The 27,560-nt window shown below is 35.7% G+C and overlaps 2 protein-coding genes across 23 annotated transcripts; both read right to left on the bottom strand.

Moving 5' to 3' along the window:
• Positions 1-545: 545 nt before the first annotated feature.
• On the bottom strand, positions 546-12,863 carry LOC110806598 (inactive poly [ADP-ribose] polymerase RCD1-like). Of its 12 annotated transcripts, none has more exons than XM_088216384.1 (10): positions 12,590-12,863; positions 11,824-11,925; positions 11,610-11,700; positions 10,590-10,658; positions 8,502-9,935; positions 2,605-2,840; positions 2,095-2,198; positions 1,549-1,734; positions 1,336-1,431; positions 546-1,143 (listed from the first exon to the last, which is right to left on the bottom strand). In XM_088216384.1, the coding sequence occupies exons 5-10, from the start codon at positions 9,812-9,814 to the stop codon at positions 1,081-1,083; spliced, it is 1,998 nt and encodes a 665-aa protein (XP_088072510.1). In that variant the 5' UTR covers positions 9,815-9,935; positions 10,590-10,658; positions 11,610-11,700; positions 11,824-11,925; positions 12,590-12,863; the 3' UTR covers positions 546-1,080. The 12 variants fall into 12 exon arrangements, with proteins under 12 accessions (XP_088072510.1, XP_088072509.1, XP_021887202.1 ...); XM_088216383.1 differs by having other exon boundaries at positions 10,590-10,681; XM_022031510.2 differs by having other exon boundaries at positions 11,610-11,706.
• An 852-nt stretch (positions 12,864-13,715) lies between these two features.
• Positions 13,716-26,393, bottom strand: RCD1 (WWE protein-protein interaction domain protein family). Of its 11 annotated transcripts, XR_015817975.1 has the most exons (10): positions 26,095-26,391; positions 25,311-25,399; positions 25,086-25,202; positions 17,825-19,090; positions 16,864-17,105; positions 16,360-16,463; positions 14,801-14,986; positions 14,588-14,683; positions 14,307-14,491; positions 13,716-14,189 (listed from the first exon to the last, which is right to left on the bottom strand). XR_015817975.1 is itself a non-coding variant. In XM_088216387.1 (9 exons), the coding sequence occupies exons 4-9, from the start codon at positions 18,970-18,972 to the stop codon at positions 14,173-14,175; spliced, it is 1,788 nt and encodes a 595-aa protein (XP_088072513.1). In that variant the 5' UTR covers positions 18,973-19,090; positions 25,086-25,202; positions 25,311-25,399; positions 26,095-26,390; the 3' UTR covers positions 13,716-14,172. The 11 variants fall into 11 exon arrangements, 6 of the variants coding, with proteins under 6 accessions (XP_088072513.1, XP_088072512.1, XP_088072517.1 ...); XR_015817979.1 differs by lacking the exon at positions 14,801-14,986 and having other exon boundaries at positions 26,095-26,393; XR_015817976.1 differs by lacking the exon at positions 25,086-25,202.
• Positions 26,394-27,560: the final 1,167 nt, after the last annotated feature.

A 27,560-nucleotide genomic window follows, 5' to 3' on the forward strand; every position in this document is an offset into this window, starting at 1 on the left:
AATTTGGACTGAATGAACATCCCCACTGATTGGCATCCTTTTTCTGCCCCACTGATTGGCATCCTTTTTCTCCAAAGGACTCTTCTGATACGTTCTGGACCTAAAATCCTCCCACAATATTTGGAATTTCTTGCCAAAGCTTTCAGTTCGGAGTCTTAAGATTGCCAATTCAGCTTCATATTGAACTGTTAGATAAAAGATACGATTTCTCATACCAATGGAAAGTAGAAAACTTTGCAGCTGGACTCTTAGCTAACGGTGGATCATTATCCCTTTGCTGGATTCAACGCTGATCATCTAACGCAATATTAGAAATTACATGGATCAAGGCCCTCAATATGCATCAAGAACCCACCATGAACTCCACGGACAACTTGCTTATGAAGATCATCCTTGAAGGTATTGTTGATCTTTTACTCTGACAACAAAGAAACTTCAAATTCAAAAACAAACGAATAATAATTTTATGTACCAGTGAGACCAAAATATTTTATTATATCATATGTTTGTGCATATATATATTAACTTTGGCTTGAACCACAGCCTGTATAATCATTTCATTTTATTAGACCCGGTTGAAAACATGAGCAATTGGCTCAATGATGTACTCCCTCAATGAAGCCAATCTCTACCTGTTACATGCTTACAGCCTCTCTAGCAAAACAAGAAAACCAAGTCCGTTGAGGAACTTTAATTCAAAACAGCAAATCTGGGCCAAATTCCACACTAACGAAACCATTGAAGCTCAGGCGAGGAGAGAAGAAAGAAAAAAAAAACAGCTGGATTGCTATGTTCTAATGAGCAACTAGCATAAAGGAGAACAATAGCATGTTTCTGAAATCCAAAAGCTAAAACCAGTTTCACCAACCAGCAAGTTCTCAATGAATCCTAACAGAAAATATTTAGCTAAATCCTGTATCAATTTTTATCAAATCTGCCCTCCACACTCCAGCAACATTATATTCACAACATTATGTCGACGCATTCTTAGAAAGCACGCACTTGATGGTGTCTTGGGTTATCCAAAAAGATGTGATTTTACCATCCATGGACACCACATAACCAGCAGATGTCTCACATTCAAAGCCCACCTGAACCTTCCACGTTATGCTTTGCTGTTTCCAATCCGTGCCTTGATGGTACCTGCAAAGTTAACATTTCAGTTAATGGCGAGTGCTTGTGGTATCTACAGAGAGTTGATATTTCGACATCAATTATTATCAATATTTCCATTATGGGCTTCAGAAAACAATTTCTAACTATATTTAGATATACCTTCGTGCCCAAGTAGTAGTTAAAAACAAGACCAAGACTACCAGGTCCTACCAATCATACCTTGCATTGAAGAGCAGTTATTGTAGACCTCAGTAATGCATCTCCGACAATCAATCTTAACTTCCTGACGAAATCATCCCGACTAATCTTTTTCTCCTGCAAAAATATGAAATAACAGGGACTCATTTCTTAAAGAAATTGAAATGAGATTGAATCATATAAAAAAGATTTACAAAAAGAAGAGGCAAACTTCTGTTCTGCAACTCAACATACCCTGAACAGTTCATAATTAGAGGAAATAAGCTCCATATCTTTGGGAGGAACCTTATTTGAGATAGCAGCAAACAACATAGGGAAAGGCATCCAAGGGGATTTAGGAGTCCTGGAAACACTAGAACCTACACTGGGAGCCTTTCCCTGACATCTCCCAGAATATGAGGTAGAACGATTACCACTCCCCTGAAAGATATGAAGATATGTTAGAAGAAAAAAATTCAAGGGAAAAGAATGAATCACAAGGAATCCTGCAAAACCAAACACTTAAGTATGAACATGTGACCTTAATAACAGTCACGATGCTTAAACCAGCAAAACATTTGCAAATTACTTGCGATGGCTTTTTACACTCCCAAAATAACTTGCACCTTTTGATTCACATTTTCCCTCAAACAACAGCAAGTCAGAGATTTTTGGATGTTAATCAGTCTAGGTACAGTTTGTAGCTTGCTTCCATAAACAACAAAATTTCCGTTCATTTCTACTGTTAGCATCTATAATATGAAACATGAGTAAACATGAATTATAAGGCAGATGACTCACCAAATCAACTGCAGATGACTTCAAAAGCAAATGGGCGTGAGACTGTGGAGAAGCAGTGGTGACCCCTGAAACATCAAGCTTCATCTCACCTCCAACCCGATTCTCTGTACAAATAATACAAGGCACTTATGCTAAAGGACTAGAAACATCCAAAAGGAAATTCTTAAATCCATACAGTATTTGCAGAAGACCTGGCCAACTAACTCATTGGACCAGTAGTTGAAGTGAAGACTCATCTCTTTGTATGTAAAAGAGCTCAACCAAGAAGAGATATCTATGCATCAGGCCTGGGTCCTTTTTTTTTTACAAGTAAAAACTTTTTAACCTTTCCAATTCATGTTTGCAATGGAGATTGGGCAGTCAGGGTTTGCTAAGCCAATTGCTGATCAATAGTTATTTGCCATGTAGCATACAAGACAATACCAATTGATTGAGCCCACATAAAAATAACTGAAGCTCAATGAGATAACAAAATAGAAACTTGAACGTAAGAAAGGAGTTATGTATCACCTTCAGCACTTGAAGAGAGCTTGAAACTAACAACAAACTCTGGGTAAACATGTGTGTTCATATTCATGTTCCAGACAATGTACTGCTTTGGATTTTCAAGATCATCAACTCCACTATCAAAGTCTTCACAACTAGGATGGAATTGTCCAGGAGAAAAAACCTCCATGTTTCCCATTATAACACGGCAAAACACCATGTATCGTACACCATTTTCGTCAACATCACAATAATTTGCACTGTATAGAATTAAAAAAATAAAAACAAAAGATGAACCCTTATCTACATGATACCATTATGGACAACTACAGAGATGAATATAGTAAGAATTCTAAACAACCTCTTCAATGAATATATGTAGGAAGCGCTGAACAAAGTAAGCAATAGAAAACCTCATATTCCCAAAAAAAGGACCTTGAGTGAGAAAAAATCACAGAACCAAACAGAAACCAGCATTTTAAATATTTTTTTAGTACAAGGAGGAAGCAGGCATTAAAACATAACTAGGGGATGCCACCCAAATATAATAGATTTGTAAATGCCCACTGAGTTCCCCAAATCCACAACATCAAGAATAGAAGCATTGAACACATCTCTAATCTTTATACTTCTTAACGTGCATTGAACAAAGGACCAAAAGCTTTTCTTGTACGTCTTAATGAACCAGATAAAAACTTCAAATAAGCTCAGTCATACAGGTTTTAAATGCCCTATCATGATTCATGATTAACCTTGATCCAGATCAAAGTTAAGTAGCAGCCACAATTTAAAATGGCAAGATAGGCAAAAGTTCAAAAACATCAAGAAGAACCAAGTTCAACCTAAAGGATTGATGCTCTCATGGTATTTGAAGTGTTTGCAAATGACCAAGAGGAGAACACTAATGACCAAATAAAAACTATATAACAAGACAGTGATGGAAGAAAATAGGTTCCTTTGGGGAGATGTGCAAGATAGAAGAAAATATCATCTAGTTACATGGAATGAACTTAAGAAGCCACTACCCTTTGGTAATTTGGGTTTACGTTCTTTGGTGGAAAGAAACAAGGTACTACAATGTAAGTGGTTATTGAGGTTTATGAGTGAGGAGGGAGCTTACTAGAGAAGGATCATTGCAGCGAAATTCTATACCTAGGAGTGTGGTTGGTTTACGAGAATGACATAAAGATCCTATGGTAAAAGTTGGAACAAAAAAACAGGGGCAGGACGGAAAAAGTTTCAGACATGCATTAGAAGAAAGGTCGATAGGTGGGGATAGATTCAGATTTTCAGAAGATCAGTGGATAGGAGGCACCCTCAAGGATCATTTTTTTTTTTTTCTTGAAATAAAAAGTGCAAATGTGGTATTATAAACATAGTACCAAAAGGGGTGCCGCTCATGTACAGTAAATTTACATTCTAGTAAGAGTATCAATGACAATCCCAAAATCTACTCCACTCATCATGTCACGCTCCAATAACATATTCCCAAAAAAATGAAACCACCTATCTCTCAATCTATTCACCAAATTCTCCTTTCCCTCAAAAACTCTAAAGTTTCTTTCTTTCTAGATGATCCACATCATCATGAGAGGAATCAAATTGTTACACCCATTTTCAAGTCTGAGCCCACTCCATGCCCATAATTCTTCTTTGACTGTACCAGCCACTACCCAATTTAGCCCCAGAAGCCCATACACCATGCTCGACAGTTCATAAGCCACAGGGCACCATAGTAGAAGATGATTACAGGTCTCCTCAGCTGACAAACACAACACCTGTTGACAATAAAATGACCCCTCGAAGCTAATTTATCTAAATACATCCCCTAGCTGCCTCCCACGCAAAGAAACCAATCCTAGGAGTAACTCTAGAATTCCAGATCTGTTTTGCTGGAAAGTTACAGATTCTGTCACCCCCTTCACCCCTGATGTAGCAGTAATAAGACTTAGCAGAAAAACACCCCATTTTGATCCAGCCTTCATTTTAAACAGTCAGCAGAATTGTTCAGTTTCTTTGCTTCCATAATACTTAGCAAATTCTGGTAATCCTAAATTTTCCAATCGTTCCAATTTCTGCAAACATTCAATTCCCAACACCTGTTGCCATTGTGCTCCCTATACGCCTCTTTAACAACCATGTTTCTAGATTGGGCTATCTCAACTATTTTTGGGAAACGGCTCATGAGACAACCCCCTTCAATCCAAACATCCTTCCAGAATCTAATTTTATCACCACAATCAATGCTCCATTCAATACAGTTCTAGAACTTGTGCCAATCCATCAGAATTTTCCTCCACAGACCAAGACCATGCTTCCTCCTAATTCTGCCAGGCCCCTCTCTGTCCGGAATATTTCCCCATTTGCCCATAATAACCTTTCTCCATAGTCTATCCTCTTCTTTGAGGAATCTCCATAACCAAATGCCCTTAGAGCTGTATTTAGTTCAGTAAGAGATTTTATTCCAAGGCCCCCTTGTTTAATTAGTTTCTTGACGTCACCCCAATTAACAAGGTGATATTTTCGGGATCCCTCTTCATCTCCCCATAAAAAACGGCATTGAATAGACTCCAATTGCTGAACAGTTTCAGCAGGGATCGTAATGGGGGACAGGAAGTATATTGGAAGGTTAGCAAGGGTGCTTCTAATCAAAGTATATCTGCCTCCCTTCGACAAAAAATTTCATTTCCATCCCGCAAGTCTTCTCTCAAATAATTCCACCACCAGTTCCCAAGATTTCAGATCTTTAAATTTGGCCCCGAGTGGAAGTCCCAAATATTTGATGGGAAGTCTAACTGACTTACAACCCAGCACACCGGTCAGCCTGGCCTCATCACTTCTGTCCCCCAATCTGATCATCTCCAATTTGCTTAAATTTATACTCAAACCAGAGACAGCTTGGAAAAATAACAAAACACAGCTTAAATGCCTTAAAATGTCCACACCCGGTTGACAGAAAATCGAAGTGTCGTCAGCATAAAACAGATGTGTAACCTCCAAAGAATTATCACCCCTGCTAACCCTAATTCCCCTAATAAACTGTAACTCAACCGCTCTTGTCAGAAGGTCATTAAAAGCTTCCATCACCATTAAAAAAATAAGAGGGGATAACGGGTCCCCTTGCCGGAGACCTCTAGAGGCATTAAAAAAAGCAGATGGGCCCCCGTTGATGATCACTGCAAATGAGGTAGTTGAGATACACTGCATCATCCACCTCCTCCATTTTAAGCCAAAACCCAATCTCTCCAACATATATTCAACGAAATCCCACTAACACGATCGTAAGGTTTCTCCATGCCAAGCTTACACAATAAACCCACTCTTCCATCCGCGACCAGCTCATCCACCACTTTGTTCACTATCAAAACAGCATCATGAATCAGTCTCCCTTCTACAAAAGCATGTTGGCATTCCCCAATAACTTCCCCAAGGACAGTAGACAATCTTCTGGTAAGTACTTTAGCTAAAAGCTTGTATATACATCCGACCAAGCTAATGGGTCTAAAGTCCCGGATGTCAATGGCACCTCTCTTTTTAACAATGAGTACCAAGAATGTGGAATTCAGGGACCGAACAAATTTTCCAGTCCTATGGAATTCCATGAACATCTCCAAAATGTCATCTTTAACCACATGCCAGAACTCTTGCAAAAAATTCAGGTTAAACCCATCCGTCTCCGGCGCTTTGTCACCATTACACCGTTTCAAGGCCTCAAAAATCTCCTCATCAGTAAAATCATATTCAATCCAAACCCAGCTGTTCTCAGACAACTTTTTGAAGTTTAATCCATTCAATTTTGGCCTCAAGGGGAATTCTTCCTTATACAACTCTGAAAAGAAATCACTGGCAGCCTCCCTCATATTGATATTACTTCTGATTTTAGCATTATTAACCCACAACTCTTCTATGAAATTGCATCTCCTATAGTGGCTAGCCAAAGCATGAAAAATGCTTTGTATTCTTGTCCCCATCCTTAAACCATTTCGCTCTAGATTTTTGTTTCCACGATATAATCCTCAAACGCAAGCTTGTGAGCCAAAGAGTTTTTCAAGTGGTCTCTCGCAATACATTCCGTTTCATCCAGGCTTCAAACTCCGTCCCTCTCATCCAACTATGTAATGTTGCTCATCAGATTGTTGATTTCCTCATTTTTTTATTTTCTCCTCTTTTGACCAGGTTTTGATGGCCTCCTTTAGACTCTTCAATTTAGTAGCAATTTTATAGTTGGCCTTTCCTTGAACAACCGAATTATTCCAAACCTCCTCCACCAACTGCCTAAATCTGTCAATCCCAAGCCATTTGTTATCACACCTGAACGGGACTGATCCCCATTGGATCCCCTCAACTTCCAAACAAATTGGAAAGTGATCCAAAGTGAGTCGGGGCAATAGATTCTGACAAGCACCTGCCAACTTCAATAACAAAGTAGGAGACAGAAGGAAATGATCAATTCTAGACCATGATGGCGGCCTTTGCAGATTAGACCAAGTCCATTGACCCCCAACCAACGGCATGTCCATCAACCCCACCCTATCCAGCTTCTCCTGGAACTCCATAGCTTCATCATTAGAGAAACTGGTACCACTCCTTTCCTCCCTTTTTAAAACCGTGTTAAAGTCACCTCCAACTACCCAATTATCTTCCCCTAACTATTTACAAACGTCCAGCTCCTGCCATAACATTCCCCTCTCCTCCTCATTGCCCCTGCAATACACCCCAGTGAACAGCCACTTTTCCCCTCCCATCATATTTTTGAAAAGGACCGACAGAGTAGTCTTCCCCCCCGCCCCCACCACATCCAAGCATTGAAATTTCTCTTCCTTCCACATAATGACCACCCCCCCAGCCGCCCCTTTTGCAGGACAATAATGCCATCCCACATCTTTGTTGCTCCACAGGTTTCTAATGGTCATATAATCACACAGTTCCAGCCACACCCTCAAGGATCATTATCCTCAGATTTTTACCATAGCTCAATAAAAAGGCATGAAAACATGCAACTTTTATACAGAAGTTAAAGGAAGGAACAGGGAGCGGCAAGTTTTGGTTTCAAGGAACCTGAATGATTGTGAAGTAGGCAATTATGCAAAGATCTTAAACACCCTTTCGTTTATGACGTTGAATGGCAGTAATGATAATCCTTAGTGGAACCTTACTAAAAACAGATCCATCACAATCAAGTCCTTCTAAGTAGTGGCTAAAGTATGATGGTAATGCTGTGAAAATTCCGCACAGACAAATTTGGAAGATAAAGAGTTCTTCAAAAGTATCATTTTTTGCATGGGAGGCTAACAGAAAATGTATCTTAACAACAGACAAGCTAAGGAGAAGAGGCAAGATTTTGGTGAATGTTTGTTACTTGTGCAAGGGGCTGAGAAGAGTTGTAACCACGTATTGTTGTGATGTCCAGTGGTGTACAAGTTGTGAAGTATGGTTTATATTCTGTTAAGTATCAGTTAGGTGATGGCAGGATCGGTGAGATATGAGATATGGGCGTGTAGGGGCATCAGGAGTGGGAGTAAATATGCAGACTTGATACTGCTCACTATTTTTTGGGCTCACTATGTTTGAGCAGTGTGGCATGAGAGGAACAAGAGGGCTTTTAGCAGGTGCCTGATGTGAATAGGTTTGATGTTCTTAAGAACATATGGTTGTAGACCCTTGATTTTTTGTTATTGGGTCATTCTCCAAAGTCGATGGAGGATTTAGGAGACCTTGTTGATAAGTTAATAAATTTATAAATTCTTTTGTACATGGGTTGGCATCCCCTTGATATTTATATACCACTTTATACTTTTTATTTCAAAAAAAATAACAAGACAGTGATAGCAACTATAATAAAAGAATAACACCAACGACCATTAGCATTCATGATATTATTTACCAGCAAATTCAGCAGTATATATAAAAAGAACAAATACCTTGCATAGGAACAGTTTTCAGCAGCAAGATGGATGCCAATGCCATATGTGAACTTAGCATTGGACAGTCCCCAGTATCCACACCCATACAACAATATTGTAGACAATGCTTCTTTCGAAGAAGGAAGCCAAGCATATCGAACATTTGCGTCCCCATGATACTTTTTTGTAATTTCAACCTGCTTCTTGAAAAGTTCCAACCGAGCTTGCATTGAAACGTTGGAGCACCGATGGACAGCAAGTACCTCCGCATCAGAAGGGCTAATGCCGGAAAAGAACTTATTCACAATAAAATCAGTATCCAATTCTTCATGGGCAGATTTGACTCCAGAGAGTAAATTGGCCTTCATCTGGTGGTTCTCCTCAAAGGATTCATCCAATTTTGCATCAGGATCGTGGTTACAGCTACTCTCAACCTCTGCAACATACTGCTTATCACTAGGTTGAGTAGATTTCTGACCAACTTGAATCTGCTTGACTAAAGCATTTGACTCCCCAGTACGCTCCCCTGGTTTAGTGTCATTAACTCGACTAAGATCAATTTCAAGATGCAGCTTGATCTCATGGCCTCCATAAGGCTCCTTTAGAAATGATCCTTGATCAGTCTTACATTCTCGTACACAGTAGCACTTCCTCCTAGGTCCAGGAAGTTTCTCGCCAACTTGAATCTGCTTGACTGAAGCTTTTGATTCCCCACTTTGATCCAATCCACTAAAATCAATTTCAAGTTGCAGCTTGACCTCATGGGGTCCATAAAACTCCCTATTCCCATATTCTTGGAGACAAGAGTCAGATGCTTCATTGCCATCAGCATAAACTTCAGGAAAGAAGCAGCCACCTGCTGCATCAATCCATGCAATCGGTTGCTGCAATCCTGTTTTCAAATCCAGCCGAACCATGTGCAAGAAATCTAGCATAACACGCCGACCACTTAGCTCCACTTCAACAGCTGTCCTTCTTTCTTCAAAACCTTTCTTAATCATGCCAAGGATATCCTCAGGAAAATCAATCCATTCACCATTCTCGTAGAACATTATACGCTGTGGGATACTTGCCTTCATAAATTTTGAATAGCGTTGGACTAAAGATCTTTTTAAAGAATTCCCACAGCTGCTGGGCTTGCTCTTGCATCTGTCTAATTTTCTTCTCTTTTCAACCTTATTGCCAGACAAATTTGAAGTAGACCGGTGCGATATCTCTGTGCAGGAAGCTCTTGCAAAATATGCTGCATATCTCTCTGCCCGCTTTCTTTTGATGCCAAGCACAACTCCACGAGTTTTTCTATCCAATACCTTTGCGATTCTTGATTCCATTTTTGCCTACTAGATCAATCCTATCAACAAGTTTAAGCAAAAAGTTCCAAGTCAAAATTACCTAACAAGTAGGCTCCAATTGTTCCCAAGAAACTGTCCCATTTAGGTCAACTAGCAAACCCTGTGAAAGTAAAACTAACTACATATCAGAATCGTATAATATAATCAATTCTAAGAATATCTAATTTAACAGTTATGGAAAGAAGATACTAAAAAACAAACAGGAAATGTAACACAAGATTATACAACACAATCACTCATTGAACATCCAAGCATTAAATCTATAAATCACTTCAATACTTGAAATAGTAATAGACCATGCTTCTTTATCATGAAAAGCAAAAGTAACTTCTATTACCCACTGCACTTGAGACGAAAGCGATCAGCCAGGCAAAACTGAAGCACATCTAACATATAAATTTAGACGACGCCTTTGATTCTTCAAATAGAGCTACAAACTTGTTATACTTAGGCCTACCGATTCATTTGCACAAGTAAAACGAATAGCATTGTCCAACTACTCCTTACTTTAAAAAAAAAAGGAAAGAAAAGAATCATTCTTTCAAGCATTTCCAATCTAACACACGGAAGCTGCAAATGAACAAGTCAACAGTACTAATTTGGCAGCAGTGTTTCTGGTGCAGATCAGAAGGTACAGGTTGGTGCTATGAACAATCATGCAGTGATAATCTCTAACAAGTACAATATTATATATACTGAATTTAACTAAGAAAAGTAAGTATGCATTCTTTACAGAAAAGTAAGTATTCATTACCCTTTAATATTCAGGTTTGAGTTCAGCTATATGTTATTTGTCATATAAGATGGTATACTTCCTGCTCACCTATATTAAATTGAAAAACATCTCTGCCAATCAGAGGAAAAAAAAATCTAAGTAAGCAATTATTGGGAACAAATATGATAATGCATCATATTAGCATCATGCATGGAAACCTCTTTCACAATTTCTTTCCTTTCAAAATGCCACAGTTATTCCTTGCACATTCGATCTTGATTTGGAATGCCAAAAACAAAGCAAACCAGCACATAAGAAATATTAAAATGTGTTTACATGGTCCAGCTTGGCTGAATTTTAATCCTCCAATCCTAAAGCAACGCACTAAAAGGAGCAAAATGTTCATAGCTACAATTATAATCCAAAAAGGCAAGTACCAATGCAAGTTAAGAAAGTATGTTAAACTCAAAATCCAATCCCATATTAGATTATACCATCATGCATTTTTCTATCACCAAACGTCTAAATAACTGCCAGCAAGAACATTTTCTTACAAATAAATTCCCTTAACCAAATACAACCTGGACATAATTTTAAAAAAAAATTAAAGCAATGAACTCAATTAAATTAAGATTCCATCAGATATCTTGATTTGGGACCAAAGCAAATGGAAAATAAGCTTAAATTGATGCATTCAACTTCTAGTACAGAAAAAAAATATAATCTGAATTCATATAGAAAATAGACGAACGGACAATTTTAACCAAATCATATTTGAAGTGATCTAAAAAGAAACCACTTTAAGCCAATTGTATAATATCCCTTAAAAGGGAACCAACCTTATTAATTAAGACTGTATAACCAACCTACCCAATTGAAAAACAAAAAGGACAAAAGTCCAATATATGACGTGTTTTTGCCACAACACACCTACTAAAAATAGTTATAATTCTCAATGCAATCATCAACTGATGTCGTTGGTGATATAAACAACAAACCTAAAATTGTTCACTCAATAATAGAAACAATAACCAAATCTATTAGCAAGGATAAACTTACACAGCGTAATCCTGTACATATTCATCTTAACAGTAACAAAATTCACAGAAGAAAAGATGTTTCCTCTTTTATTTTACATCCTTGAGTACCTCTGCTCCTACAGCATCAAATGGAAACATCTTTTAGATATTCAATCTTGACTGAAAAAAAAATCCATAGCCAAATTAATAAAAAAAAATCAATTTGTTATAGAAGATAACCATTCGTCCTGTACATGTTCATCTTCTGCATCTTCCTCGTCTTTACAATCATAAAAGAAATTCACAAAGAAAAGCCAATTCTTTATTTATGCTACAGGTCTTGAGGAGCCTTGTTCCTGCACCATCCAAAGACAACACTTAAGACCTTCAATATCAACTCAAAGAATAACTCCATTAACACAGAAGTAACTCAAAAGAATCTCGAAGACTACAGTCAAGAGTTGCTACCATTACTTGGCGTTAATGGAACAGTTCATAACCACTATCCATCTACCATTTCATAAATTCTGATCAACTAAGAAATTATATCTATAATCCTCGATCCACAATAAAGATCCCACGTTGACCTCGTCAACAAAAAATTCAATATTCTCGCCAAAATTAACCTCTCCACAATTGATCCACAAACCAATTTCAAATTCTGAAAGAAAATACCTCAAACAATTAAAGAGAAGATCAACAAACGAAAATGATAGCCGACTTAAACCAAACAAGTTTCTCGGATAAAACGACAAAAGCAGCTCAATTAACTCGGGGAAACACATGTCAAACCTAAAACCCAAAAAAAAAACATTGCGAAACACAAATCGGCCATAACTTTCCCCGATCTGCACCGTTCTTTCTCATAATCGAATTTAGAGACAAACAACAAAAATATCTCGATAACAAGCCCAAAAAAACCAGAAACGAAAAGACTGTCAAACAACTCGAAACCACTCTGATTGGAGATGAGACAGAAATTATTATTTAAAAGAAGAAAAAATTATTGGAAGAGACTACCTGTCGATATGACAAAATAAACAAACCGAGATTTCCTTTCTATCTTTCTCTTATGGTTTCTCTCTGCGTAGGAAGGGTTTTGTGTCCGAGCGAAAAGGAAGAAGAAACCCTAACTCGGCGAGAGGAACAGTTTCAAGAAGCCATTTGACGACGTTAATAAAGACCCTTGAGTTTACAGGCGGTAGTCTAAGTCGGTGGTGTAATCTTTCCTTTCTTTCCTTCTCTCTCCTTGCTTGGACGAAAAGCAATGAGAACAGACGCCCACAATCCACCGTTTCCTTCAACGCGGATAATGATAATCTCACCCGACAAAATACAAACTTACGCTCACCGCTACTATTGGTTCCATGTTTTCTTTGTTTTATTTTCTTTCCAAGTGGTACAGCTTGAGTTATGCTACATTTAAAAAAAAAAAAAATTATTGTTCTTAAAAAATAATACTTTAATTTTTATAATTAGAATACATTTTAGTATTTCTTTGAATATATTTTCTTTTACATAGTTTATACATTTCTACTTCTGCATTTTATTTTGTAAATAAATATTATATTTGTCAATATATTTTTAAAAATAAAGTTTATTTTTATTGATAGAATGACGTATAATTCAAGAATTTGGAGAAAAAGAGATATAAGTACTAATCATCTTTTAAAAAGATATATATATATAAGTACTTATTATTTAAATGATAATTTGTCAAAAACAAAATTGTTTAGTGTACTTTTTTATTACTAGTTTACCTTAAGTATTTATAAATTACATTCAAATTAATAATATATTTATTATATAACAATAAATTAAATTATATTTTAGAATAATGAATTCAACAATAATTATGACAACAAAAAATAATTATAATTATAAAAATTGAGAAACCTTCACAATTTCTTGTAAGTTAGAAGGTTAGCTTTTGCATTTAATTAATTAAAAAGAAACGAAAATCCAATCTAATCATAAACTTTATTCTAAAATAGTATATTTCTAGTGATTAGAATATATATTTTCAAATCTACTTTGAGTATCTTTTAACTTCAGTTGATTTTTCAATTACCTTTTATTATCTCATTACTACATCAACTAAATTTTATAAAAATAATTTACTTACATCAGAGCAAAAACTCTATAATTTCTCAAAAGATACTGAATGACTCACTAACGGTTATGGCTTATACAGAACAAAATTTTCTTGCATGGTTGCGTGGTATTCCCTGATGGATGGTAAAACAAGCACTAGAAATAACATAACAATAACAAATAGCACTGGCATGTTCCGCTGTTTCAGCAACTAGAAAAAGTACTAGCTTGCTCTGACCAAAACCAGTCTTTTGGCTCAGAAACTGCTATCGATATCCTAATAGAAACTAACCTGCTTCCTAACAGACTTACAGAACTAGGCCCTATCTCCCACGGTATTCACAATATTATGTCGACACATTTCTGGAAAACACACACCCAAAGTAGTGTTTTTGCTTAGCATCATTAGAAAATGAGGAAAAGAGAGAAAGGGTGCCTTTCAACATCCAAATACCAAGTAGACATACTTCAGAAGTTAACCTTGCACATTACGATTTGATGCTTCCAGCTCATGCTTTACAGGCACCTGCAAATTGACAAACAAAGAGTTGAGCTATAAAATCCCCCCCCACTTTTGGTTCCAATTTATGAAATTCAGAATATCGAAAATGGGAAATTGTTCAATTCTATGACCGCCATTTACATCAGCGATCATCTTATGTTCCACGTCTGACTTTGGGAGGGGAAACACCTTGAAAGGACTTTTCTACTCCACCCCACAATAAAACTGTAATTACATTACTGTCTTTCCCCGGAATATGGAAACTATCATCAATTATCCACAACTTCCCCTAACAAGAATAATATGAAATTATTCTTCAAAAAAACCTGCAAGATAGGATATGAGTTTTTGCTGCATATGATGAAATTACTGCTCAGAAGCAATTCTCATAAAAATTTAAGTCTCACTACCATCAATCATACCTTACATTGAAGAGTAGTTATTGTAGACCTCAATAAAGTATCACCAACAATAAACCTCAACTTTTTGACAAAATCATCCCGACTAATCTTCCTTTCCTGATGAAATATCAAAAGAGGAATACAAGTACAATTAATTTTTCTAAAAAAATGAAAGAATTTTGAATTGGATCACTTAAATATGCAAAAAGAAGCAACTCATTCTATTTAACATACCCTGAATAGCTCATAGTTAGAGGTAATTAGTTCCATATCTTCTGCAGGAACTTTATTTGAGATAGCAGCAAATAACATAGGGAAAGGCATCCAGGGGGATTTGGGAGTCTTGGATGCACTAGATCCTATACTAGGAGCTTTTCCTAAAGATCCCCTAGAATTAGAGGAAGAAGAATTGCCGCTTGCCTGAGAAGTGATTAGAAGTTACCATAAGCAAGACTCACATGGAAAGACATATCAGCCACAAGCTCTTCAAAAAAAAAGGAAAAAAAATACTTGATCTGAATAACAAGTCATGTGACAGAAGTAAAAGGATCATCAATACCCTCAGGCCCTTGTAATGCTTTTTGACACTCATAAATAATTCAGAAAGACCATAATATGGCCAAGACATCATTGCTTAATTAGCTTTATCTCTATTATACTGTTTGAGAGAAACTACGCAGCTTTTTACTGTTTATAACTGAAACTTTTCTTTTTTTTTTTACTGCAACAAGACTTATTCCACCATTCATTACTGAAAATGATTTTTCTTATTGTCATGTGGCTTATAGCCATGGGTGCTTCTAAAATATGTGTAATACCAAAAAGATGTACAGAATAATATAATATTTTTTTTATCTTAAACAATGATAACTTGTAATATAAGAATAAGATATGCAAAAATTGACACGGTGAAAAAAAAATTTAAAGTGAAGGCTAAGTGACAGCAATTGCCACTGGCCCAACATGACCAAACTGGTCAGATAAATGGTGATTGTTACATGATCACAGCAAGCACCACAGATCTGCTCACTCTGGCCGGTCACATGAACAGGTCATACTGGCTACCACCTTGGTCTCTGATGGTGCCTCCGGTGGTGTTGTCAACTGATAGTGGTGAATATTATTGAAAGAAAATTTATTTCAATTTAAAGAAATATGGTGTTTGTACAAGCAAGTGCTTGAATAAAGCAAATGCTAAAAAAAACAGAAATTAAAAGATTTCACCAGTATATTAGGAAGGACTATCTCAAATTATTACCTCCAATAAGGCTGAAATTGGAGGTGTGGCAAACATTAACTCTCCCTTCTTGAGTTATTTCCATTTAATTCATTTTTCCCCAATTAATATTTTACTAGAGTACCAAGTAACCTCCCTTCCCCTCCATTTCCTATCTCCCATACACAATATAAATGATTCCAATAAAATCAAATCCACTTCTTGGAAAAATAATATGGCAAGTCCGTGTCATAAGATGAATAGCATTCACCATAAATAACAAGGACACAAGGAGAAGTTCTCATCAGACCCATGAAACAAATCTGAGTCAAACTTGCCGCCTCTGTGTGATACATACAGTGACTTGCTCAGTTTGACCCTTAGTCGGCAAGCTAACAAAAAATTTCCAATGATATAAACAAGATACTTTTTGCCATCTGCTTCCATGATAATATGAAGGAACAATGTTTTTTCATTTGTAATACCTTTCAGCATATAAATTATAAGAATATGAATAAATATGAGCAAAATGAACAATAAATAGCTGGTAAGGAACAACATGATATGTTGAGCTCACCAAATCAACTGCACAGGGCACCAATTGCAAGGGGGCTTGAAGCCCTTCAGAAGCAATAGAGGACACCAAAACATCATGCTTAATCTCATTTCCAACCAGATTTCCTGTAGGAACAATATAAGGTATCAATAGCACAGTACTAAGAAAAACTTGAATACAAAATTCATTATATCCAGACAACATATGCAGAAGCATGGCCAAATATAACTCCCTGAACCAGTAGTTGGAGTCAAGAATTCTTGGGTAAGAAAGCCAATGAATGGATATATCTATTCAATCATGCATCCATCCTTTTTTAACAACTAACAAACTTTTAACTTCTCCCATCCAAGTGTGTATAGGTTCAGCAATCAAGATCACTTATTTGATTGCTGGCCAATGGGTTCAACTTGTCACATTCATGGCAACATCAATTGATTGAAAAGCAGGTATAATGTAAGTTCAAGTGAAATTACAAAATTCAAAGAAACAAACACAAACTTAAAAGAGGGAATGAAGCATCACCTTCAGCACTGGAAGAGAGCTTGAAACTAACAATAAAGTCAGGGTATATATGTGTGTTCATATTCATGTACCAGACAGTATAAACTTTTGGACTTTCAAGATCATCAACTCCATTATCGAATTCTTCGCTACTGGGATGGAATTGTCTGCTTCCAGGATAAAGAACCTCCATATTTCCCATTATTACTCGACAAAAAACCATGTACCTTACTCCATTTTCGTCAACATCACAATTGTTTGCGCTGCAGAATAAATTAAGAGTTGAAACCTTCAATAGCACATCACTACCATACTCTACTAAGTACAGACAATCTGAAATGAAAATACTAAAAATCGTAATGAATTTCTGCAGGACGTGAGGTAAACAAAGAAGCCACAAAAAGCCTTATTCTACAAGAAAAAGAACACCATTGCCAGGGACAAAATCACTAGCAAAATAATTGAGTTAAAATGTTGAAATGTGAAAAGAAAAAGGACTAATATTTTATATAGTATTCTCAAAAGGATCCAGAAAAAAAAAATTAATGACAGGGACATTTCAACGTTCCAGCCAAAAATTTAATGACAGTAAACTCAGTCATACAGGTATTACTCACTCATGATTGTGGAAGAATGACTAGGCTAAACAAGTCTCCTGATTCCTGATTGTATTTTGTTTAAGTGACTTCCACGTGGTAATCAGCATTTAAAACATCTAGATAATCATACGTCAAAATGCTTCAATTTCAACCAAAAACTAAAAATCGTAGTATTTAAGTCCACAAATAACTCAGAATACTAAATTATAGATAACAATAAAACACCATCAACATATGAAGTTAGCAACTTAAAAGTAATAACCACTTATCAAAGACTCAGCAAAAGCATTATAGTTAACTAAAATTAGTACAGTGCCCTTACCCATTATCATATAAGAATATGACGTCTGCAAATTAAACAACTGAAACAGGAAACACCATACCTGGCACTGGAGCAGTTTTCAGCAGCAAGATGAACACCAATGCCATACACGGACTTGGCAACAGATGATCCACAATTTCCAAGCCCATACATAATAATTGTGGACAATGCAGCTTTTGAACAAGGAAGCCAAGCATATTTTACATTTGCATCCCCGCGATACCTTTTAGTAATCTCAACCTGCTTCTCGAAAAGCTCCAACCTAGCTTGCATTGAAACACTTGAACATTGATAAACATCAAGTATCTCTGCATCAGAAGGGCTGATGCCCAAAACGAACTTTTTTATTACAGCATCAGTGTCCAGCTCTTCATGAACAGATTTATCACCAGAGACTAAATTGGCTTTTATCTGATGTATTTCTTGTGCAGCTTCATCCAATTTTGGCTCCGGACTGCGGTCACAACTATCCTCAACTTCTATAATACAGTGCTTATTTCCAGGTTTAGCATGTTTTCGACCAACTTCAATCCGGTTCACCATGGAATTTGACTCCCCACTACCCTCCTTCAGCGTAGTTTGATTCCTTCCACTTATATCAATTTCAAGCTGCAGCTTGATCTCATGACATCCATATGGCTCCTTAAATAATAGCCCTTGATCTCTCCCACATTCACGGTGACAGCAGTTATGGCCTTCTCTACCGCTAATATAAACTTCTGGAAAGAAGCAGCTACCTGCTTCATCAATCCACGCAATGGGTTGTTGCAATCCTGTTTTCAAGTCTAGTCGCAACATATGCAAGAAATCTAGAACAAATTGTTGACCATTTAACTCAACCTCAATTGCTGCCTTCTTTTCTTCAAAATCTTTCTTTATCATGCCAAGAAGAATTTGAGGAAAATCACTCCATTGACCATCCTCGAAAAACAATATACGTTGTGCCATTTTTGTTTTCATAAAATTTGAATAATATTGGATCAAAGATTTTCTAATAGAGTTCCCACCAGTATTGAGCTTGCTTTTGTATTTAGCTAATTTTCTTCGCTTACCAAGCTTATGCGTCGAAAAATACAAAGTAGACCACTGTGGTAACAATGTGTTGGAAGCTCCAGCAAAATGTGACGCATGCCGTGCTGCTCTCTTCCTCTTCATGCCAATCACAATTCTGCCATTTCTATCCAATACCTTTGCGGTCCTTGCTTCCATTTTTATCAGCTAGATCAATCCTTATCAACAACTTTACAAAAGTTCAAATTGAAGATTTACCTAACTCCGGCCTTCTGTCAGTCAATAGAACTGTCCCATAGAGGTTGATAAGCAAACCCTGAAAAAGGAAAATTAGTCACAAATTTGAGATCAGGATATTATCAATTTTTTTTTTTTAAATAAAAACAGTATGTATATATTGCTATGAGCACCTAGGGGGTGCAACCCATTTACAATAATTACAGCTCAGTCATCACAAGACAGAAAACAGGATATTGTCAATTATTTAAAATTGCAATGTTAAACATAATGACCTGCGATAGACAATATAATGCAAATAATACAATAAATAACAGTGACTGAATAGAAAGGGAAATCACAGTTGGCCACAACATATAAAAATGAAGAAGGATAGATAGATTTGGTCCCGAAATATAAAATTGGACATTAAAGAACTAATTATAGAAGCACAAACAATTTAAAATACATTTTAAGTGATAATTTTTTTTAGCTAGAAAAAAGGCTGAATGATGTGTATCGATATATAACATATATATAAATATGTATATATAGTTTGAAAAGAGCATGCATGTAACCATTACAAAGCAGAATTGCAGATGCAACCGTTACTTTCTTTTTCTGTAAGACAATTGTGAAAAATAAATGACCCATATTCAGTATACTTTTAATAGAAGAAAAAATAGTATTAGCGAGAGAAAGAGAGGATAAGCTATCCTCCAAAAGAAAGGAAGAAAGAAGTACATAGGAGAACAAAGGAAAAGAAGATGAGTCAATGGCATACCACAAGCTCTATGCAAATTGAAGTTTGCTTTTAATAATTACTGAAAAAAGAATTTATTAAATCATTTTTCTTATCCCCGAATTTCTATACCACATGACTTACAATTTCCAAAAACTAAGACTAAATCCATTAAATAGCAAGATTTACGATTCCCAAATTTCATATGCTTGAAATCAAATATGAGGATCATCATTTTAAACAATTCTAATCAATATTATATGATGAAAGATTGAAGAACGGTCGAGAGGATTAAAGTACAAGTACCACAGAGTAGAGGTTGGCAGCAAGAGAGCAGTCACAAAATAGTAACATTTATAGTTAGTGAACACATGTGAAGGACAAATTTCATTTGAAATTGACAGTGAACTCCAGAATAATCAGAATTACAAAGTAACCTCAATAACAGTCATAAGCAAAATCATGGACACTAAGACACATGCACATGTAGTAACATATTAACAAATCTATATTAAATGAACAAAATGTTACTACGGAAGATAAACAAATAATTAGAAACTCTTCACATGAAAAAGAAAAAAAATAGAAATAAATTTCAAACAATAACATATCTTCTTAGGTTTCAGCTACATTAATATGATACAAATGCAAAAGGAGGAGTTGTTTCACATCTACGAGAAATAAAGCGTAAATAAACTTCAAATGGTTCCATGGCTTCTTAAGGTTCAACTATATGGCCATGAAAGAGATCAAAACTCTTTGTATCAAAGAGATACAGAAGGGTAACAAATTTCACCAGTGATGTTACTTGAAAGGAAATAAAATAGAGAATTTTTTTATGGTGGCAGCAAATTTAGGCTGCAAAGACAAGTAAACTATGTAATGATTGTGTTTTAATACCATATATTCTATTACCACTTAAAGACCAAGACTTCTCAAACACCTACAAAAGCTATAAACATTGAATTGATGCATGAATGAGTGAACATAACAGATCAAACATAAAAAGGAATTATACTGATAGTAGAAACATAAGAGATCAAACTGCATTAAGACTAAGACAAACTAATAGTAGATACTGGGCAGAAATGAGATAGAAATTGACCAAATGAACCATAAAAAGAATCTGCATCAGAATGAATGCATAAAACGTTAACAATGGAATCACTACACATATTCTACTTATATTAGAGGAAATGTATGCAATGTTTTAGGATGTATGCACTCTTCTAAACATACACGTTCTTCCATATGAAAAAAAAAAAAAGAAATGTATGCTAGCCTTTAATATGCAGCTTTCACTTTCATAGAAAAAAGAAGATACAACTGGGGGAGAGATAACACGAAGAGAGAGGACAAAATAACCAAAAAAAGCATAGTTTGCATAATTGACAGTGGCAAACCCCTAAAAGATCCCTGCACTTTAGCCCAAAAGGTTGCAATATGCAAATCATTCAATGCCGATTAACAAAAGCAAGACAGATGCAGCAATTTAATATCCTGGTATTATGTTTCAATCACAAAACCCAAATCCCAGAGAAGTGCCCCCTGCATAACACCCTATGCTCCATTTTCTTCACATAACCCCTCGAATAGAAGGATAAAAACACCTCAAGGGTAAGGGGGCAAAACCAACAATCCCTGAGAAAAGCCACATCAAATGTTCAGCTATTTATTATCTGCCACCGAACAGTTATTTTTATATTAAATTGGAAGCCACCTCTGCCAACCACAATTCCTATGTTGATCAGGACTAAAAGGCAAGTGTCCAGATTGGACATGGATATAAATGTTTGATGTTACAATTTTTAAGCCAAAAAATATAGAGACTCGGTCAATAAGAGTCCCAAAAAGAAAGGTTCCAGTACTTGAATTTGCTTGATATAAAAAAATGACGAAAATTAACGTAAGCATGTAGGAAGCTAAGATGATATCAAATACATAGTATTCTATAGCCTTCAATACAAAAAGATATACAATTCAATTTTTGCAGTGATATCATACACATAGTAGTATACAGTCTTTAACACAAAAGAATATATCCATTTCATATTCGCAGTGAAAATTAGAAAACAGAAAAGTTCAATACTAGTTAATAATGCTTAACTAATCGAGGATAACCCACAAGAGAAAATCAATGGTTTAAACCTTCCACAACCAGCAGTCCTATTTCTATGTTATTTTGCAACTTTAAGCATTTTTTGAGGATATTTTTCAACTTTAAACGTATAGAGTCTTAATCATCTATAATAAACTCTAGTTCTGGATCATCAAGTTCCCCATGTACATATCAAGCGCCAGATAAAGATCTCGCACCCTTATTATAAACCCGAGGTGCATGATCCCGTCATGAATCTCATTAATGGAAAATCTTGAAGCAAGTGTGCTGCTTGCTTGCCAGATTTATGGCTACGACAAGGGCTTGTTAGAGAGAAAACATGATCTCCAACGTTAAAGACTAAACCTTTCTTTTAAAATCATTATTGCCTAATTTTATTGCTACACTTTGCATACATATAACTATGCAAGCCAAGTAATTTCCTTTTCCTAGGTCTCAATCAATCCTATGAAATCCTAAACTAATCTCTTGTTACCCTTAAAAAAAAATTCCTATTTCAAACTCCTAATCAACTTCAAATTCCTATTTCAAACTCATAGTCAACTTCCTAAATAAAATCTTAACTCCACTACATTTTTCCTAATTAAGCTAAACCAGAAAACTAAACCAAACATTTCTTTTCGATGGACAAACCAAACATATTTAGATAAACCATCTATAATGTAAAAGAAGAGTTAGATTTCTTTTTCTTTTCCCCCTAATGTGGGAGCGCCCCTACAACTAGCCAATTCTTTTTGGCCACTTCCTTCTTCACTTTCTTCCTTTTTACTGTTTTGGTAAATGATGCTTGTCCGGGAGAACCAAAAGACGGCAGTCACCAATCAACCTATATTTTGAGGCTCCTATGGCTCCATATAGTTTCCTCCACTAATCCCAACCAAGAAATTTTTTTGCACTGAAGTGGCAATATAGGTTCATCACAATTATAACATAACCCTTCTAAACCTCTCTCTTCCAAGTCCACCCTATTATATTTTTCAATTAGTAACGGCCTTGAAGAAGTACCTGAGACATTCTTTTGGCAAGTGAAAGCTACTCGTCATTCATGTAGACATGCAAGGCCCATTGCGGTGGTGAGATCTTAGGACCTCTATAATTGTACTTCAATATGATGCATTGTAAACCACTCAAAAAATTTCTCCTTTTGGTGCGGTAGTGATAGGTGGATGCTCAAGTCAACAATCGCTCAAAACACCTATCATAGTCCTCTAAAGTTGCCGCTCTTTGCAAACAAGCTCTTCAAACTGGCAGTCAAAAACTGAAGCTTGCAATAGGATTTCAAGTCTACAACAAATTTGGGCTTGTCATGTTCTAGTTTTGGGAACCCCAATTGAGCATCCTCTTCTAGGTGGAAGGAAGCAAGTCCTACCTTATCCTCCTCCAAGGTCCTTGATGGCGAAGAGATAAAAAAAACTTGCACCAGCTCTAGCAACCTAGTGGATCCACATTTTGTCAAAGCTTTAGAAATTGAGCTTGGAAGATCTGGGCATTGTTCCTTCTCCAGCACTACCGCTTTGGTTTTGACTTGTTGTTTGGCTTGGCACCAGTTGCTTCTAGCTTCAGCAATGTTGTTTTGGCAAAAGACAGCTCCTTAAATAAGCTTTCACTCTAGATCGACTCTCCATCATTAGACAAAGCAAGCCCACTATTGCTTCCTCTCAATTCTATCTCTACATGTGCTCCTAGTACAGTTTCAGGAACAAATTGAATTGTTAATGGAAGGACTCAAGGTTGCCTGACCTCCTACTCCAATATCAATTTGTTATGACCGCAAGTGCCCAATCTGGTCACAAGGCTGGTTAATAGAAATCCTGCGGCATGTTGCTGCTAGCTTGCCAAATTTACAGCATGTGATTGAGGTTCGTTAGAGAAAACCCATGGTCTCCAATGCTAAAACTCTAAAGCTTTGTTCAAATTAATTTTTTGCTTAATTTGGTTCCTGCACTTTTATCACATGCATACACATATATATACACAAGGCAAGCATCCTAACTTCCTTTTTCCTACGTTTTCATCAATCTTATGGAATCCTCAATGAATCTTTTAATACCTCAAAAAATTTCCTACTCCGAAATCCTAGTCACTTTGCCACATAAAATTCTAAACCAATTACATCTTTTCCTAATTAAGGTAAGCTAGAAAAATATCCAAACGTACTTAACGTAAAGTATATGATACTCATGGCACTGGTAACTATTCTTTGGCACTTCTCTTATGACACTTCCTTCTTTGTTTCTTCTTTTTCCTTTGTTGACAATTGGCCTAACACACTACACATCATCGTGCCATATCAGGCATGTATGGCACTAAAATTGAAGAATCATAGCAACATAGTGTAGTTCAATCCCAGTCATTTCTTCCATTTAAATCTAGCACAAGTTCCCCACCTAAATTTAGGATGACAGAAGCAAATAAAACCAACATACGAGAATTGTTATGCTAAAGGTTCCATATTAATGGAAGTTGATAGGATGCTCACATTAAATCTCTCTATTACATGAGACTGCCAACAAAAGTTTCGTTTTAGAATAAACAACTAAAACAGACTGGTAGAAGAGAAGAAAATTGCTGAAAGCTGGGACATTTAGGGAAGGGAAAAAAAAAAAGCCCCAAACCAAGTATAACGTAGATGCAGCAACAAAATCTGCATATGGTCAAATTCAGCGAGAAACTACATTGCCACATATCTTGATTTGGAGAACAAAGTGAAGATAAGACAAAAACACAGTAGATGTATCGGCACTTTTTTAGCAAAGAGAGAAAACATTGTCTTAATCTATGCTAAATAATCCAGAGAAAGTTTGTAAAAAGCAATAAGGGTAAGCTAATCAAATCATATTACTAGCAATTCAAAAATCCAACCGACTTAAGTCAGTTCTTTTACAACTAGCTTTTTGAAAGATGAATAATCCTAATCAATTAAAGCCCCTTCACTATTATTAACCAACTACCAACCTAACTGATTTTAGCCCATCTAACAAATTAAAGACTGTGTCCACTGAATATTCATTACATTGTTTAGCAGATAAAGTATGGAACAATGTACTGGTACCTCTATTACATAACTAAAAATGCTGAGCAGAAGAAGTCGAGGAAACTATCAAAATAAAATGAAGTTATCCAACAACCAACTAAGCTAGTTGATGGTTTACACATCAAGAACTTAGAAGTTGTGAACTCCACTCAAGAATGATAGAAGCAACTACTGGGTATGTCAGCAAGGATAACCCTTACCCAGCACACCAGTTCATGTTCATCCTGTACATATTCTTGTTGGGTATGTTAGTCTTCTTTACAGTAGTACCAAAATTCCTAAAAAAGCCACGTCCTTACTGTACAGCCTCAAGTAGCCTGCCCCAATAGCATCAAATGAAAGCACTTTAAACTTTTTTTTTTCAAGAAAACATTGTTGTCAATTAAAATTCTGGAAAAACAAAAATGTAACTATTCATCAAGTACTTGTTCATCTTCTGCACTTCCTCTACTTTACAACAGCAACAGACTTCAGATAAAAAAAGCCACAACCTTATTTGAGTAGCTATATGCACCTGCAGGATCCAACGAAAGTATTATTTGATTTTCAATTCCAAAGAAAAACTTGAGTCAGGCCACTTAACCACTGAAATTAGCAAAGACAACCAGAGTTTCAAAAAATGGTTCACAAGATTAGAATCACCACCCGTTCCCCTTGTATCCTTTGCACAAATTATCACCAAATTATAAAAATTAAATTACAGAATTCAAAAAAAAAAATCCTGATGGAACCACTTTACTAAATTAAAATTGATGCTATATACACAATGGACCATACGTTGACCTCAGTACAACAAATTCCTCCAAGATTAGCTCAAGACTCTAGTTAACCAACAACCAAACCCAAAACTGAACTTGAAGATCTAAACTAGAAAAAATTGAGGAAAAAATTTGACAAATAATAACGATAAACAATTTAAATTGAAAAAGTTCCACCGACAAAACAACAAATTCATCTCAGATTTACCCAAAACCAACCATCAAGCCATAAAACCATAGCAAAAACACAAATCTATCCAAATCGCTACCGATCTGCAACCTTGCTCTCAAACCGAAATTTAAAAACAAAAAACAAATTATTTACCTCAAATTTAGCCAACAGAATTATCAAAAAAATATCCAAATTAAACCAGGAGGAAAAAAATCAAAACAGAAATGGTTACAGCGAACAAAAATTTCATCCAAAAAAAAAGATAAATCGAAAAATTACCCGTCGCTACAAAATATGCCGCTTTTGATTTTCTTTTCCTGTCTTGGTTTCTCTCTCTGAAGGAGTTCATATCCGATTAACATACAAGGAAACAAACCCTAAATCGGCGAGAGAAACAGTTTCAAGGAGCCATAAGATGCCGGTAATAAGGGCTCTGAATTGACGGATGAGGCCTGAAGTCGGCTGTTGTTTTTCCTTGCCTTCTCTTTCTTGCTTGAACGAAAAGCAAAGAGAAGCCCCACCAACGTTCCAATGAGGATAATGATATTCTCACCCGCCAAATGACCAACCTTGTAACACCGCTTCGTCTTTGATCCTTAACCTTGACTGGCTGTTACTGTAGAAAAACCCGGGCTTTAACTCTTGAGGCCACACCGAGGATAAGTGACTGACGTGGCCGGTGACAAGATTGTCTTTGAAGATTTGACTGGAATATCGCATATAGACCTCCTTCCACAACTTATTAATTTAATTCTTAAATTATAAATTACGTCCTAAGTTAATCTTAAATTTTATTTTATTATAATTCATTTATCGAAATTATAAAATTTTTTCAAAACAATTTTTTATATAAATTTTTTAGGAATTAACATTAAAAATTACTTTAAAATTAATATTTTTATTCAAAATATAATTTTGAGAAAGCAAAAAATAATTATTTTTTATTACTATAATTATAATAAATTGAATCATGTAATTTTTAAATATTTTTTATTAATGTTTAGTTTTTTAGTTTTTTATTCTTAAAAAAATGTATGTAATAGTTTATATTGTTAAATATCACAAACACAGTTTTTTTATTTACTACATAATACTAAGTTAGTTGTCAAACACCATAAATTTCAGGTAGTATTAAATATATAAAAATATTTTTTAATTTTTAATTATTTTTAATATAACTATAAAAATTAAAAAAAAAATAATTAGACTTATTCCTTCACCATCGTCGTGCTGACTTCAAGCTAGCTTGCTCCATGCCGATGGTCGCGACCGTCAAATCATCGTCTTCTTTTCAATTGGGGCAAGGGTGTTTGACAACAGATCATCTTCAATGATCTGTTTGCTACATTGTACAATCACTGCATTTGCAAGTATTGGCCCTTTCATTCCAGGATGATCTGTCCTATGAGTAGGTACCGGTGGGTATTGTATACCGAAAGAGTAGAATACTCCGCAACAAGGAAATTTTCTTCGTTAAGATCTTATGGCAAAATCACACACATAGATAGGTCATATGGGAGCTAGAACCAGGCTTCAAATCCCAGTATCCCAAATTGTTAAGATTGAGCGAGAGATAGAAAAATTTGAGAGACCAAATTTCTTTTAAGATGGAGAGAGTTGTAATACTCGGGCTTAGAACGGAATTAATTTTTAAATTAAAAAATAATTATATAAAAATATAATTTTGAAATTTATAAATTTTTATTTAATATGAAATTAGGAAAAAAATAGATTGAGGATGAAAT

Source organism: Carica papaya, chromosome 3 (assembly GCF_054855325.1).
Source record: "Carica papaya isolate Zhongbai chromosome 3, ASM5485532v1, whole genome shotgun sequence".
Classification (NCBI taxonomy): Eukaryota; Viridiplantae; Streptophyta; class Magnoliopsida; order Brassicales; family Caricaceae; genus Carica; species Carica papaya.

Bases quoted from the DNA above. Each gene is read 5' to 3' on its own strand.
- LOC110806598 (XM_088216385.1), bottom strand. From the start codon at position 9,814: ATGGAATCAAGAATCGCAAAGGTATTGGATAGAAAAACTCGTGGAGTT. The intron at 2,841-8,501 runs GTATTTGTTCTT...AATTCTATACAG, and splicing joins GAAAACTGTTCCTATGCAAG to TGCAAATTATTGTGATGTTG. The intron at 1,432-1,548 runs GTATGTTGAGTT...ATATTTTTGCAG, and splicing joins CTAATTATGAACTGTTCAGG to GAGAAAAAGATTAGTCGGGA.
- RCD1 (XM_088216386.1), bottom strand. From the start codon at position 18,972: ATGGAAGCAAGGACCGCAAAGGTATTGGATAGAAATGGCAGAATTGTG. The intron at 17,106-17,824 runs GTATGGTGTTTC...TTTATTCTGCAG, and splicing joins GAAAACTGCTCCAGTGCCAG to CGCAAACAATTGTGATGTTG. The intron at 16,464-16,863 runs GTGATGCTTCAT...TTGTTCCTACAG, and splicing joins GCTCTCTTCCAGTGCTGAAG to GAAATCTGGTTGGAAATGAG.